General features: G+C 38.5%; 2 protein-coding genes across 7 annotated transcripts in view; one reads left to right on the forward strand and one right to left on the reverse strand.

Moving 5' to 3' along the window:
- LOC122559763 (endoplasmic reticulum aminopeptidase 1) overlaps window positions 1–3,778 on the forward strand; it is an 80,108-nt gene extending 76,330 nt beyond the window's left edge. For all 4 annotated transcript variants that reach the window (XM_087999032.1, XM_087999024.1, XM_087999038.1 and 1 more), the window contains one exon: window positions 1,171–3,778. In XM_087999032.1, coding sequence (XP_087855158.1) covers window positions 1,171–1,323 — 153 coding nt within the window. In that variant the 3' untranslated portion in view covers window positions 1,324–3,778. The remainder of the gene's footprint in view (window positions 1–1,170) is intronic.
- A 1,357-nt stretch (window positions 3,779–5,135) lies between these two features.
- cast (calpastatin) overlaps window positions 5,136–16,536 on the reverse strand; it is a 218,472-nt gene continuing 207,071 nt past the window's right edge. For all 3 annotated transcript variants that reach the window (XM_087999011.1, XM_043709721.2, XM_087999019.1), the window contains 5 exons: window positions 12,838–12,900; window positions 11,882–11,974; window positions 11,154–11,231; window positions 9,825–9,881; window positions 5,136–6,563 (listed from right to left, as the gene is read on the reverse strand). In XM_087999011.1, the coding sequence (XP_087855137.1) occupies window positions 9,840–9,881; window positions 11,154–11,231; window positions 11,882–11,974; window positions 12,838–12,900 (276 nt within the window). In that variant the 3' untranslated portion in view covers window positions 5,136–6,563; window positions 9,825–9,839. The remainder of the gene's footprint in view (window positions 6,564–9,824; window positions 9,882–11,153; window positions 11,232–11,881; window positions 11,975–12,837; window positions 12,901–16,536) is intronic.

The following is a 16,536-nucleotide window of genomic DNA, read 5'->3' on the forward strand; positions in this document are numbered from 1 at the left end:
AACTCATAAGTTTTCTGGATGTTTAGTGAAACATTTCCCACATGCTTTGGAAGAGGCAATAATACCATGGGGGTTCAGTTGCTGAGTTAGTGCATATTGCCACCATCATCTACATATTGAAGCTCAAAGACTGAGGAAGGGACTGGGGAAGGATCACTCAACCCAATTTCTGTCCACAGATGCTGCCAGATCAGCTGAGCTTTTCCAGCAAGTTCTGCTTTTGTTCGTGAGGTTTGAGTAGTTTTTGTTTTGAACTGGAGGAGCAGTAGTTGACAATGATACAGCCTTATTTGAGTCCTGTTTCAATCTCCTGCATCCACACAGTTCTTTATTTCATTATGTTGAAAAAGAGTTTATGGTAAATCAGTTGGTGAGCATTACAGCTTACATCTCACTGTGGAGTAGACAGAGAATGGTGACAAATTTATGAGGGCATCTAAGTTTAGGAAGGATATACCATACTTGACAGAATCAAAAGCTTTCATAAGACTGAGAAGGGCCAAATAGAGTGGTTGGTGCTGTTCCTTGTATTTTTCTTGGAGTTGCAGTATATACAGACACACAGACACCACACACGAGCGTGCACATACACCCCCCATTCTGCTTTCTATGAGCATTGCTTGTTTACTGTTCCTTAGCTGAGGATGTTTGGGGATAAATGTGGTCAGAGCTTAAAAATGTTGCTGGAAAAGCGCAGCAGGTCAGGCAGCATCAAAGGAGAAGAAGAATCGATGTTTCGGGCATAAGCCCTGCAGTGCTCACTTTCTCCTCCTGATAAATGTGGTCATCCTACTAGTATATGGCAGAACTAAATTGTTGATTATTTCTCTTGAGGCTTTGTGCTACCACCAGGGGAATTATCAATGTCCTACTCAAACATCCTTGATGTGATAATGCTTAGGTGGTCTTCTTTCTCATACACCTCCTTCCTCTTTTCCTGTTCTTTTCCAGCAGCGCAATATTTATCTGATGATAAAATGATGGAACCGTTGGAACAAATCACAAGATGCAACATTTGGAGTAATTCATAATATACTTTCAAATACTTTTTATTTTATAGCTTTGAAATTTGTAGAACACCATTAATTATGATTCACTAACCATTCATTTCTCAGTTTTAATCATTTACTTTCATCAAAAGGGATAAATTCTCATTAATCTGTTTTCTAGGTGCAAGGATTTTTTGAATCCTTAAAGGATAAAGGTTCACAGCTCCGATGTGTTCAGCAGGCAATTGAAACAATTGAGGAGAACATCCGATGGATGGACAAGAATTTTATTAAGATTGTTACATGGTTGGAGAATTTAAAATCCCTTGATTAATTCAATGACTATTATTTTGCATCCTTAGTCATTTCATCAGCTCCCTTACATAGATACTGTTCTTTTCTATGTTGTCTTAAAGTTATATCATGTTTCAGGGAAAATGTTATTTACCAAGTTTGAAAATTCATGTGTAGGGATACCATTGCTGATGCAGGATCATCAATACTCAAATATAGATTAAAAGAAAAATGATTGAAAAGAGCTATTAAAGCTTGAGGCGGACTATAGCAGGAATTGCGTTTGCTACAGAGTAAATATTGGGGCAACATATATTTTTAAAGTGTGCATTGAAGAAATATAATCCACAGAAATTCTACAGTAAACCATACCATAGGTTTCAAAGAAAATTTTCCGAGATTCTGAGCTCATTCTAATTTAAATTTTCTAAGTTAAAATAGTGTAACTTGCAGAGAAAACTCCATTCTTAAGAACAAGATCATTTGCTTTGAATTGACTTGCCCAACTAAAGTAAAAAAATTAATAACCATTATCTTTTAAAAATGTCACTTCATCTGTATTATTTCAGTGAAACACTTTAGAAGGAAATTGTATCAATGCACAGGCTTTAGCAGACACAGTTAAATGTGATTGATGATTCTTGGTACCTTAGTTCAGAATTCTTGAGGTATTATGTTTTATATTTGCTGTGAGCACATATTTTACATTTTTGAACTCTTACCTGCTCTGCATAAAACTTTAGGATATTATTAGCTCTGTATTGACTGCAGAATCTCCTCACCCCACAAAAAGGTAGACTATTATCTCGGGACAGTGCATTTGATTTGATGACTACTGTATTTGTGAATTCCTTAAAGAAATAAATAGCTTATTGGTTAGGTGGAACTCTATGGTTGACAGCCTGATGTCTAAAACCTCTATTACATAGAATTAAAGGGAATGGGATTACCAAAGAAAATTATTTGTGATTTTGTTAATGAGTAGAATAAGGCCTGTCCTAATTTAAATCCTGAGCCAATTTAGCTTTAAACAGTTAAGCTAGAGAAGGTAAGCTTTTTTTCTTTATATTTAGGTAGAAAGGAAGTTACAAAATTGTGAAATAATTGAGGTTTACTTTTTAAAGTGGCTTAATTTTAGACTTTTTAATTCCTTATTTCTTTTGCTGTTGTGTCTTACTGTTTTGCAGTTATAATGTGAACTGAAGGTTGCCTAGCATTTGAATTTCTTCATTCATATTTTGGTGTCCTATTCAATAGGTGGGTCACCCTCTGAAAGAGGGTAATTAGTTAAGCAAATAAACATATTTCTCCTTTTTTGGAGGCACAGTTAATCTAAGCCTGAATCTTATAATGAGGGTTCACATGTGTTATTAGGTGAGTCTGTCTAGTCTCACCAGGCCTGCTGCTACATCTTATGCACTGGTTCCCTCTGAGGGCCACGATTGTGGAAACTCCTGAGTGAGTGCTCCATCTAACAGCTTTGTGGAAGTTTTGCCCCATCCAAGGCTTAACAGAAACATAGGCCAGGATCTGGTGCATATGAGTTTGTTTGATTTATAGTTCCATTGTACATACATGCAGATTTGACAAAGTTCTGGCTTAATAGATTCATAATATCTTTAACACAAGAAATTTGCCAACAGGCCGATAATTAATGTTCAGGCTTTTTAGAAGAGCTGACCTATTTAGTCCATTTCCTACAGCTTTTATCATAGAATTCTGCAAATGTTATCCTTTCCGTGTCTGACTATGTGAGAATTAAATTTGTCTTGATCATGACCTCTAGTTATTGATATTATAGAGTGATGGAGATATACAGCAGAGAAAAATGCCATTCAGACCATCTAATGTGTGCCAGTGGAAAAAAAGTTTTAGTTACATTTTCTAGCACTTGGTACTAAGCCTTGAATGCCTTGGCATCACAAAAGCACATCTTAATACTACTTAAATGTTATATTAGACACTAGACTTATAGTTACTATGTTCATGCCATTTTGATTCTGAATGCATTGTAAGAAAATATAATTCAAATATAGAATCCAGAAGGGCAAAATATCAGTTGAATGACATAAGCCAACTTATAAACCACATTTTTTTATTGTCTTATCTAATTTAGATATTATTTTGAACACATCATTATGAGCAATAATTAAAATGAAACTTGAGATTATACAAGAAATGTATACAGCTGATAAACTGGGCACAATGCGTCTGGTTGATAGGGAATTTAACTTTGTTCATGCAAATTAGCACAATTGATTTTTAAACGATGTAACTAACCTTTGAATTGCCAGAGTAAGTAACTGTACTAAAATAAATTTGTGGTAAGTGACTATATTTCAAGACAACTTCATTCTTTGTAAAGCATATTGAGGCATTCTCAAGTTGTGAAAAATGCTGCAGTAATGCAAACTTCTTTATTTTTATGTGTGATGATTTAAAATTATTAGCAATTGATTTACTCGGGTTGAGAATAAAAGTGTGCTTAATATTAAGTGTTGAGCTTTTGATTGTGTTCATTGGCTTTTGTTTATTGCTTAAAGTATATTGATTTTACAGGATTATTCAGAGCAACGATAGATTTTCTTTAATTCCAAGGAGCAACTTTAACTCTTCATTGCCTAATTTTCATCATTTGAATATTTATAGTCTAAATACAAACTATGGATAAAACAAATTTTAGTGTATGAAATTAGTCTCAATTTGCCTTTACTTCATCCAAAAACAAATTTCCAATTACACAGAAAAGTCAACAGGGAAGCTCTGACTTCTTGCTATAGGAGACTGGCGACTAATGAATCCTTTTGGAAAATATGCAGTTTTTGAAAGCTAAAAGTGTGGATGTTAGCAACTCATTCCCCCAACTGAAGCTTCCTACACACTACTAATGATACTGCTTTTGACCGCATCCAATCTAGCTCCTAAACTACTATTCTTGCACCTTTGCCTTCCATCCAAAATTATAGGATTCTCTTTGTCTTAATATTCCACTTCATCAGCCTCCAACTTTACCAAATCAACCTTCACAATCTCTTTAGTGTGATGCCACTAAATATCTTCCCATCCCTCATCAGCATTCCAAATGGACAATTCCCACTGCAACACTCTAGTCAATTCCTTTTTTTTTATTAGGTAATGTGGTGGTTAACCACAGAGATAAATGTTGGAAATTGGAGTCACCTCAAAACCAAAATTTCCCTGTATTTACTGCGTATTGTTAGATCTCACTAAACTGCTATTATAGCTTAACCAGCTTTCACAGTTTCTAGTGAATAATGTCAAAAAGAACAACAAAAGAACATTTAAAAATAGGTGTAGGAAAATTAAATAGGTTTTCAACAAAACCACAATACTGCATTTCCACTGAAGGTATGTTGTAAAACTAGCAACAATAACCCACAGCTGAAAATGTGTTGCTGGAAAAGACCTTCTTCAGGGCTCATGTCCGAAACGTCGATTCTCCTGCTCCTTGGATGCTGCCTGACCTGCTGCGCTTTTCCAGCAACACGTTTTCAGTTCTGATCTCCAGCATCTGCAGTCCTCACCTTCTCCAACAATAACCCACAGCAATCTCAGGCAGTGTCAGAGTAGGACCGGAAAACAGAATAAAGTAAACAGCACATTAACACTGATATAGCCCAAACTAAAGCCCAGGTAGATCCAACGTTTGTCATAGCTCTGAGATTTCCATTTAGAGACACTATACTCTACAATGTTTGCTGAGTATCATAGCAATGTGTAGGCTTTGGGACTGATCTTGGTGTTCTGCATCACTTGATTTTGAATGTTCAAAAAGTGTCCTTTCTATTGGAAATCAAATTAATTTGATACACAAATAAAATGACAACTATATTTTACAAGTTAATTGCAGTTTATTTTCAAATTACCTTTTAACCCACCTGATTCAATTTCTATAATACACCCAAAGCAATAGTCCACAAGTAAACTTGAACAACTGAGTCCCAAACAAAATGCTTTATGTGGTACAAGGTTAGGAAAATATAGTATATTCAAACAGTTATATCAGCCTTTTACACAACGTAAACACATTATTGTTCAAGAACTTGTACTTATGTAACACATTTAGTGAAACATACTGAGGGTCTTTACAGGAGAGTTCCCAAACACAATTTTACACCAAGCCACATAACATTCTGACAGGTCACTAAAAGCTTCTTTAAAAGCAAATCTTAGTGTTTTAAAGGAGGCACAAGTTTATGGCGGGAGTTCCCAGGCTTAGGGTCCATGTCGCTGAAGACATGACCACAAATAGTGAAGCAATTAAAATCAGGGATGCTCAGGAGGTTAGAATTGGATTGCTGTAATAAAAGGTTGTTGACCTGAAGTGTTAGGTCTGTTTTTCACTCCACAGATGCTGTCAGGCCTGCTGAGTACTTCCAGCTTTTTCCACTTTTAATTTGACTGGAGTGCAGATATCCTTGAGGGCTTACAGATGAGGAAAGGCAATAGATACAATGATAAGAGTTTTAAATACATTGTAGATCTGGAAACAATTCTCTGCAAATCAGGCAGTATGAGGTTGATCGGAGAATATAAATGGTGTGAGTCAGAAGATGGGCAACAGGATGTTACCTGTATGGGAGCTCAGAGGATGGCCAGTACAATAATTGAATAGGCAGGTCAGAGATAAGGCAGGTATGAACATGGGTTTTCAGCGGCAGATGAGCTGAGACAGGGATAGAGTTGGGCAATAATTTCAGCGATGGAAGTAAGCAGTCCTGATGAGGAAATGAATATATGGTTAGAAGCTTATCCTGCGGTTCAGTACCACACCAAGGTTGAAAACAGTAAGGTTCGGCCTCAGAACAGTTTCAAAGGAGAGGGACAGAGACAGAATTCATTATTGTGCACAGACTTCAGACATCTCCTGACTCAAAATGAAAATGTAAGAACTACACAGCCTAATGTCCTGTGGTAATTATCATACAACACCAAAAATGTAACACGAAAATTTTTGTGGCATAAAATATGAGTAAACATTCCTACAAATATAGCATCCTTCCCCTTAGAGAGAGAAAAAAATCTTTTTAAATATATAAATCCAGTTTGTAAACCTTCAGAGAACAGGTGATGCAAAATTAGAATTAGTAAGTTGAGTTTGAATTTTGATTATGCTCAACATTGATGTTCAGTACATTACTTCTCCACAAAACATGTTACAGCAGCTCAAAATGAAAGAAAAACCACAGATATTTATTTAAATGGAGGCACATTCCCAAAGTAGACAAATTTGCACAGTGGTCAGTTTTAAACCCGGACCTGCAGAGGGGGGAAAAAAAAGTATTATTTTAATAATATAAAAGTAAATCCAGTGAATACTAAGAGGTAAAATTTCTATTGGGTTCCCTGATTGCCCACTAAAATTTTGGTACTACGCTGGGGAAATGGTATAAGCTGCCATCTATTATTCTACAGTTCCTGTGAAATAATGGAGGGGATCAGGAGAATTGCACAAAAAGTCTTTTCCTGTTCTAAGCAAGGTGGAGAACAGTTGCTTTTAGTTGTCATATGGAGTGACTTTGATTGGCTGGATGCTGGCATTGATGATCAGAATCTCAGGAAGAGTACAGAAAATATTTCACTTAAGGTGCTTGTAAATTTCAGGCTTTTTCATTGTTAACAGACCTCCTCTTCTCATTTAGTTCTCTATTTTTTTTGTTGTCATTTTCAACTGGACGTGATAGAATGACAAGACATTATTCTCATTGTGGGACTACAGAGCTCTAGCTATATTATGCTGAATTTGATCATTAGCATGCAAGTAACAATGTATTTTATCCTCAAAATGTGTTCTTCATTATGGAGTATGTCTAATGGTGCACTCGACACATCCTTCTACAGTCCCCACTGGATGAGAGTTGGTATCACAGTTGGATGGTGATGTAAGAGTGATAAGTGGCTACTTGTAAATGATGATGGTATACAATTTTGTAGCTGCTACTGGCTAAAGTCATTGGATTTTGGACTGTTGATTCACAATAGTGGACAATTGCAGTTCCTAAATTCAGAGTACATTCTGTACACATACATCATTATATTATCTAGTTTTCAAGATGAAAAAATATTAATTCAGCAGCTGAGAGTGAGCACAGCACCTAAGCTGCATCCGGCCAAAGATATTTCACAATGGACTTCTGGTTGGCATATCCTACAACAGACAAGTCTCACAAGGACAGTGATAGAGATGTTTGGAACATGATATCACAAATATATTCATACTAAATTGTTTGTTTAGCCGCTTGCCAGACAGCTCTCCTAGATGTACCCCAGTACCTAGAGGATACAGACGGTAGTATTCCTGCCACAGTCAGAAATTCTAGGTTCAAGTGCCATCTCAGAGCTTAATGGCTAAAGATGGTATCTTCATAATGCTGTCCTTCCAACACAGGCAAGTTACAGGCAGGAAGATTAGAACAGATTCCTCGTTAGCCACATTATTGGAAGAAAATTAATGTTTCTATAGTGTCAAGACTACAATGTGTGTGAGAAGGTGCAATTCAAGATTCCTTGAGTGATCAGTAACACATTACATCTACACTGGTAAAAGACAAGACCACAGGGCTGACTGTGAATAACAACTGGTCCTCTGTTCACTTTGCCAACTCCACAGTTGTTGAAGTGCTCAACCACTCCCTTACCTCCACTTTTGATGCCCTTGACCTCATCAAGACCTTCACCGAATCCTATGCCAATCACTTCCCTGGAATAATCACTAATTGTTGTCCCTAAATCCAAGGTACACAGGCTTAATAATAGCTGGTACATAACTGGTTTAGCCAGCTTCAAACAGATTTGGTCCAAATCATGAGTTACTGAGCCTCATTCATTGCCCACTAGAATCATTCTGCAGAGTAAAAGGTAACCACCCTGCTTTTTATACTCCTTCACTGGTCATCTTCACCTCTGCCTCCTCTCCCAACAACTGCAAGTCTCAGCATTGGTTTTAATCACCAAAACAACAAAAAATTACTCAGTAGCCCCTGCTGACTTCATTCCTGCCCATTGCCCACCTTGTTAATAATCTTGCACTCAGTCCTGAATTTCCATTGCTCTAACTCCCTAGATTGCCACCACCAAGAGTTCTTTCCAACCATCGAATTCATAAGAACCACCTCCTGCTGTCAACAATTTCCATAGCCACTCAAGTGCTGGCAATCTAACTTGAATTCCAGGGTTATGGAATCAAGTTTTCTTTAAAAATTTCCTTGATCATGTTCCGATTCAAAATAGCCTTTATTGTCACATGCACTTGAATGAGTGCAATAAAATGTTTGTAATGTCGCCTTTCAGCACCATCTTAGGTACAGAGTACTGAGGTACAGATACTTTGATGTGTAGTTACAGATTAAAAAAAGATTAGCATGGAACAGTTAAAGTAGACCAGAATAATAATACAGGTACTTAAGTTCCAGTCCATGCCTGTCAGCCCCAGAGCACGAGGCCTCCACTTGCCAGCCTCCATCCAGGACTTTGCTCTGCCGTTGCTCTGGGAATCAGCCAATTCGCTCTGCTACTGGACTTGGCCTATTCACTCAGTCACTCCGGGAATCAGCCAGTTCACTCTGCCACTGGACTCGGTCTGTTTGCTCAGTTGCTCCAGGAATCAGCCTGTTCACTCTGCCACTGAATTCGGCCTGTTCACTCAGTTGCTCTGGTAATCAGCCCATTCGCTCTGCCGCTGGACTCAGCCTGTTTGCTCCACCATTCCATTCTGATGCCACTGCACTCACAATCATTCACACAAGCAACTGTAGCAGTAGCTTCTTTGTCACCATGTATTGTCACATTAGTTCCCTCCAAGGATCCACCCATATGCTGCCAACATGGAGTCAGCTTCCCTAACTCTCCCTCAATAACCACCATTACCACTCTCAACAACTCCACTGCTGCTGTGCTTTCAGGCTACCTCTATAATATGCAAACAACTTCCTCCAGCTGATAAACAGCTAAGTCCTGGGAGCTGGGCACCAGGGCCAAGAATTGGAAGAATTTCATGGGTGGAAACTTGGCTTATCCAACATGGAGACTCAGACATTTTCTGTGGTGATTAGAGGAGAATTCCTGTCTCTTCCTTGATTGGCTTTAGTGTACAGTTGGTACTCCACACGGTTGGCAATTAACTGACTTAGGAGGATGTGCCAGTCACTTAAAGAAAGGACCCAGTTAAAGCAGCAGCAAACAGGAACACAGTTGATTTTTTTCAGAGACAGCTTTAAATGCTCTATTCCAGTTCGACTGCATGGATTACGATGATTGCAATATTTCCATCATTGTGTGTTTGCAATGAAAATAAAATGATGAACAGTGAAAATAACAAATCTCCTCAAGTGTTGGTGGAATAGTGGGTCTGCAATAAGTACATACAGTGACAGTGGAGCAAGATCACTTGGCTTAGTTGGACCATGGCCTGGCCTTCAATCTGGGTTTTGTTTATGTCTTTATTTGGGAAGTTACCACTGTCTACTATGTACAATAAAATAAATAGGAGAGGATACATTAGCATTTTCTATATATGGTTACCTGGTTTTGTAGTCATTAGGGCTTGTGGGCTTTTTTTGCACTGGGTTGAGTTTTTGTCTGCAAAGAAAGAGATAGAAAAAATAGTGTAATGAGATATGCAGTAGATTAAATGTAAAATCTATTTCAACCATAATGGACGAGAAGCTGGAACAAGCAGTAAGATAGAAACAAGAACGTGTCTGTGTTCTGATAAGGAAGAATGAACTAAATTAGGCAGGACTCCAGTTCTGCTTGTCATGCATACAAAATATGTTCACCTGTCAATTTTACTCAAAGTACCGCAGAAAATGTAAAAATAAAAGTTGAAATATAATCTTGTAATTTCTGTGATTGCTTATGTCCCAAGCAGGTTAACAGCACAGCCAATCAATCGTAGTTAACGGGAGGCAGTCAGTTTGGTGAGCCATTAGATTCTTTCAATTCCATGCTACCTTAAATAATGCTGTGGTGACTGCAGCTAAATATACTCAGACTAAGGTCGTGATTCCCCTTAGTCAAAAACTAGTAACATTTTCATGGGTTCAGCTCATTAAATTATGAGAGTAATCTGTTCCCTTGGAACATTTAAAGGCATCTCACTGATGAGGCTGTCAAGAGCTCCTCCAATCGCTGCACAGCTGTGCTGGGATTCTTTCCTTCAAAAAGGGAGAGCCATGGAGACTCTAGCAGTGGAAGGGAAGGTTTCGCTAGGTGAGGATGAATCTCTCTCTCCTTCCAGATTCTGTAAGTAGCACAGCTACATTCCCTTTATATGTGAATGATCTTATCCCAGGGATTTGAGTTGGTGAGTGTCAAAGATCAAGTCCCACTGCCCTTCAGCTCAGAACCTGAAGCATTTCCCACCTCATGGGAAATACACTTTTGAATCCAAGCTTGTCATTTACATGGGGGATTTCTAGTGAGGAGAGACTGAAAATCTGATGGCACAGACTAGTCATTCAGCAAACTCAGGAATAGATCCATTCCATTTTGTTGGCATAAACTTTCCAATGATGGATCAAACAGCCTCTGTTGCTGGATATTTAATATGCAATTCCTCAACATAACTGATTCCCCGTTACAAGAAACTCTTTCACCAAGTGATGACTTCAGGTGCTAAGTTAAGCATGGTTTTAGATTTCACATCCAAGTATCCCTAATCATATGCAGGCAAAATACTGCAGATGCTGGAAATGCAAAACAGACACAAAGCATGCTGTTCTGAACTGTTTCTGAAGATGAGTCATACTGGACATATGACGTTAATTCTGTTTCTCTCTCCACAGATACTACCAGACCTGCTGAGTTTCTACAGCATTCTCTGTTTATTTCTGCTCCTGCAGTCTTTACCTTTGGTGATTTCGGTCCTACATCGCTGGTCTTGGGTTCTGAAGCTGTCTTGCTTACACTTTTAGTATTATGGCCTGCCTGTGGGAATATATTTGCAAATTGTTAGAGATATAAGACTGCATCTTTAAATCCATAATTACTCAGTTTGGATGAGCGGTCTGTTCCATGGCATGCATGGGTGGAATGGTGGTACAGTGGTTGGTACTGCTCCCTCACAGCACTAGGGACCTGGGTTCGATTCTACCCTTGGACAACAGTCGATGCGGAGTTTCCAAATTCCAATAGGCAACCACCTCATGAAGGAGCAGCGCTCCGAAAGCTAGTGTGCTTCCAATTAAACCTGTTGGACTATAACCTGGTGTTGTGTGATTTTTAACTTTGCTAGATATGGGAGTGGGCATCAGTACTCAGATGGGAATTCCTGCGAAATGCACTGCAAGACTATCCACCGACTGATTCTGGACCAGGGAGCTTCTAGAGACAAGGTAAATGGTGTTGATTATGAAAATATATTCAATTGTATTAAAATGAGAATCACTATACACGGCCACATGAAAGGAATTAAAGTAATTTTAATACGCACATGTAGTCCTAATAAATGTTGGGGGCTCCAGCCCCGCTTTTGACAACTATGAAAACAAGCAGCGATTTAAACATATTTCTAAGAAAAAGCATTTTTCAGTTCAGAATGTGGAATACATATACACATCAGTAGAATTAGGCCATACCTCTTTCTGCTTGGAGAGTGGTGCACCAGAAGGTGAAGCTGAAGAGTCGAACTCTGATGCCATGCATTCTATTAGCTCAGCCTCTGACGGTAGCTGTCAGAAAACATGACAATTAATTTCAAACATAATAAAGACATGAGATTCACTGAGTAAAATCAAACCAATTTGATTATAAAAATGCTACAATTCCACAATAGTATAATATTTTTTAAAATATACTGTAGCTAGCAAATCCCTGGCAATTCTTAACTTTGATCCATTTTCTTAGGTTAGAATTCGTCAGAAATGAGCAACAGTCACATTGTTTGGCAGGTCCCTAACAGATTCTGGATCAGTGGTTTTGCCTGTCCTCGGATGCTGCCTGAATTGCTGTGCTCTTCCAGCACCACTGATCCAGAATCTGGTTTCCAGCATCTGCAGTCATTGTTTTTACCTAGGTCCCTAACAGAGCAGAGAGCTCAATCTTGATGTTACTGAGGAACTGACAAAGTGCTTAAAAGTCGCCAAATGACTCAGATGATCAAAGGCAATGTATCAGTTAAAACTGGGGCTTTTAATTGGTAAATGTTGGGTCCAAATTGAATGGAGATGAAACACTCTAAATAGTTATTTACCCCTGGGGGCAACTCTGGGGTTAGATGAAGTGATGGGAATAAATTATCAATGACAGTTCTTTCATTTTCTCTTGTTCTTGCATTTGACCTATAAATGACTAAATCCACACCATTTTGTTTCTTACAAAACTCATTAAAAGGTGTAGAATCTGCCAATCATGAAAAATAGCTGGTATTATTGTTGTTAATTATAATCTTGACAGAGTGGTATTACATCCTTTAACATCACTTCTACCACCACCCCAATCTCATGAGAGAAACTAACTTAGAGAATCGTGTCCTGGAGAATTGAACAAGGGTGAGTTAAACTCCCCTTCTGGAAGAAAATCAGTTGAGTTTTACCTTCTCTGTTGCCTTTGGTTTTGCTCCAGGACCAGAGGAGGAAGTGGCCTGTTTGCCTTTATTCTGTTTCAAGAAATAACTTAATCAGATTGCTCTTAGGAACATCAGAATTATTTAAAATTTAGAAAGCAGGAAATGCAACAACACAAACACCATTAAATATTTCAGCATCTCAGAAATAAATCACTGCAATGTAAATATGGAGTACATAAATCAATGTATGTCTTTCAAGTATAAAACAAATAGGATCTAAAGTTGGCCATTTGGCCCCTCAAGTCTGCTGTGTTATTCAACAAAATCAAAGCTGATATTCCAAACGATCCCTGTATCCTTAATTCCCTTCCAAAACTCTGCTGATCTCTGATTTGAACCCATTCAAATGACTAAGAATTAATTGTGGGAGCCAATTCAAATCAAAACCTAGCCTGTGTGATAATGGCTATCCTGATCAAGTCATCATTCACGAGAAAGCATGCAAACTAATTGGGTGGCATGGTGGCTCAGTGGTTAGCACCGCTGCCTCACAGTGCCAGGGACTTGGGTTTGATTCCCACCTTGGGCAACTGTCTGTGGAGTTTGCACATTCTCCCTGTGTCTGTGTGGGTTTCATCTGGGTGCTCTGGTTTCCTCCCTAATTGAATGATGTGCTGGCCAGGTGAATTGGCCATGCTAAATTGTCCATAGTGTTAGGTGCATTAGTCAGGGGTAACTATAGGGTATGGGGATGGGTCTGAGTGGGTTACTCTTCGGAGGATCGGTGTGGACTTGTTGGGCCGAAGTGTCTGTTCCATACTGTAGGGAATCTAATCTAATGAAGGACTATGGCCAAAACCTTTGGCTCTGAAATGTGCTCAGTCAATCTCAGACTACCCTGAAGGAAAAGATGCCTCCAATATTTGAGGTGCTCATGCTGCTCCTTCACAGTACACACATGAATATTATTTTCCTGTCATACAATGCTGCCAACAGGCCAAAAAGACATTTGCAAACCATACAGTTAATAATGTATTAGTGTCAGTATGACACCAGTTATGCAAGCCATACATCAAAATTACTGACAGACTATATCGAACAAGATATCTGTTTGACTGTCCACACCAAGGAGCATGCCAACGTGCTCAACCAACTCATGCTTGCAAATCTCAGATGGGATTCTGCCACTGGATAACAATGCGCTAACTAGTCCGTACTATGCAAGGCATTGCACCAGAAACTAATTTAAGATGATCAGTCTGGTTCGCTATGCCATTCATTTATGTATACTGAAAGCTATACATATTCATAGCCAGGATCCTGTTCTTTATAGCCAAAGATATTTTTCCATACACTGCACTATTTTCTTTGACAAAAGGGATATGGAGACTGCCAACACCCTTCAGTAATCAGAGTCTGACTTCTGTTTAATCACCTTACTAAGATTAACAGTTAGCAGTTCCCTGTGCACACCATAGTCCAAACAATCACCACCCTCTTCTCTTGCTGTTATGAACTGCTGTGTGCTTTCTAAGTTTGGCTTCTTGCCAGTTAGTCTTGATGATTACAAGATTAACAGCTTCAGTTTCATATATGCTTATATTCGGTATACCCAATAGAATGTCAAATGCTCATGCAATCTTTCATGTACAGAAACCTCCCCTCACTCCAGTCATAAATGTTTTATCCTATTCTGAGACTATTAAACCTAGTTCCAGATTACTTATCCAGGAGAAACATTCTTCCAGTATGTATACGTCCAAGACCATTAGAATTTTATGGAGTTATTTCACAGTTTATGCTACTGTATTTGGCATGGAAAACAAACTGGGTGACAAGCTCACCCTGACATGTCCACTATTTTACAGTAGGCATTAGACAACTTATCCTCCCTCAAGCCTATTGAGGCCCTTAAGTCATTAATGAATTGTCATGTAAAGACCTCAGTCTACTTTGCTTCTAGAATGTATATGGTTAGGGAAGGCACAAGAAAGGCAGTCAGCCCGATAGGTTTCACTGGACAGACGAAAGGTGGGAAAGAGGGATACCTTCTTTGTGGCCATTCACAGCACCACCCTCATAAAGGTAGGTCCCATCTATGCCTTAGCCAGACTCTAAAAGCTGACACCCCAAGCCCCCTCACTGAACTACTGAATCCCTCATTAATCAAAATACCTGAACTTTCCTTCAAATCCAGTATCAATGTTTTTCATTGTGGAGACTGCCTCTAGTATCCAGCAGTGGCAACTACTTGCTTTCGATGGTAAATCAGACTCTCAGTCAGGTGTCTATGGTGGGAATCCCTATCTTTGAGGGACAGAGGTTCCACTGTCAAATCATGAATGCCAGCCCCACATGTTATTATCACTAATGTTTTCACATCAGACTAGTGAACCACTATTGTACTATGTTTAGGGCAACTTTATTCTTTATTAGTAAAAAAACAAAAAATCTTACTCTTTACTCCAGGTATTGTCTCATAAAAGCTCTGCTCCTTGCTTTAAGATATATTTACACTTATATTCCCAACTTGTGATTTATTTTTGCAACCTTCTTTCCTGACTGCATGTTGCTCCTGTTAAAAGTTTTGTGGTTGTTGCAAAAGCATGCCCAGATCTCTCAGATTATCAACACTACCTACCACTGTTGACATAATATTCTGCTTTTCTATGTTTACTGCCAAAGTGGATAGCTTCATAGTTTCCGTACTATATTCCACGTGCCATATTCTCTTCCAGACCTGTCTATATTCTTTCCCAGCCTCTGCATCCTCCTTACAATATATATGACCTAGCTTTGTATCATCAGCAAATCTCTTCATTAAGTCAGAGAATGGCGAACTTGTGGAATTCTCTGCCACAGCGAGTGGTCAAGGCCAAAACATTGCATGTTTTCAAGAAGGAATCAGACATAGTCCTTAGGGCTAAAGAGATCAAAGGATGTGGGGAGATAGCAGAACAGGGTACTCAGCAGAATGATCAGTCATGATCATAATGAATTGCAGATCAGGCTTTAAGGTTCAATAGCCTACTTATGGTAGTCCATTAGCTGTACACTACTAACACAAAACTTACATGTTTCTTCCTTCTTTCTGTTTCTGTCCATTGACTAATCTTCAATCCATGCTCAAATACTTTTCCCAACCCAATCCCATGAGCTCTTGTATAACAAGCTCTTTGTGGAACATTATTGGATTTTTTTAATGAATATCCAAATGCATTGTATCCAATGCACTCCATTAGTTGCATCCATAATACAGAGGACCTCGATTATCCGAACGATACGGGCGGGGAGTATTTTGTTTGGATAATCGAATGCTAGATAACACAGTTTAGCCAAGCATCGGGAACCATGAGATCTTCTTTGGATAATCCGAAATTCGGATAATCAAATACTGGATAATCGAGGAACCTCCGTATCTCTAATAGATTGGTCAAGCAAGATTTGTCTTTCACAAACATGTTGCCACAAAATAATCCTATTATGATTTTTGAAGCGTTCTGTTACTGCTAATGGACTTCATTTGATCAATAAATGAATTACTATATTGCTGCTTAAACATTTCTGTGATTTGAGGATCATTCCTGCTATTTTACCATTATTATGAAAGTATTGTTTTCGACTTTTTTTTTCTAATCATCCTAGCTGGGTAGAAAGGGAATATATACAGAGTTGTCAAGAAATACAAGGGTTCATGTACTTAGGGCTAATAGCTTAGCATAAATA

This window comes from Chiloscyllium plagiosum, unplaced genomic scaffold, assembly GCF_037043375.1.
Source record: "Chiloscyllium plagiosum isolate Xiang-an unplaced genomic scaffold, Cpla_swu_hap1 HiC_scaffold_2, whole genome shotgun sequence".
NCBI lineage: Eukaryota > Metazoa > Chordata > Chondrichthyes > Orectolobiformes > Hemiscylliidae > Chiloscyllium > Chiloscyllium plagiosum.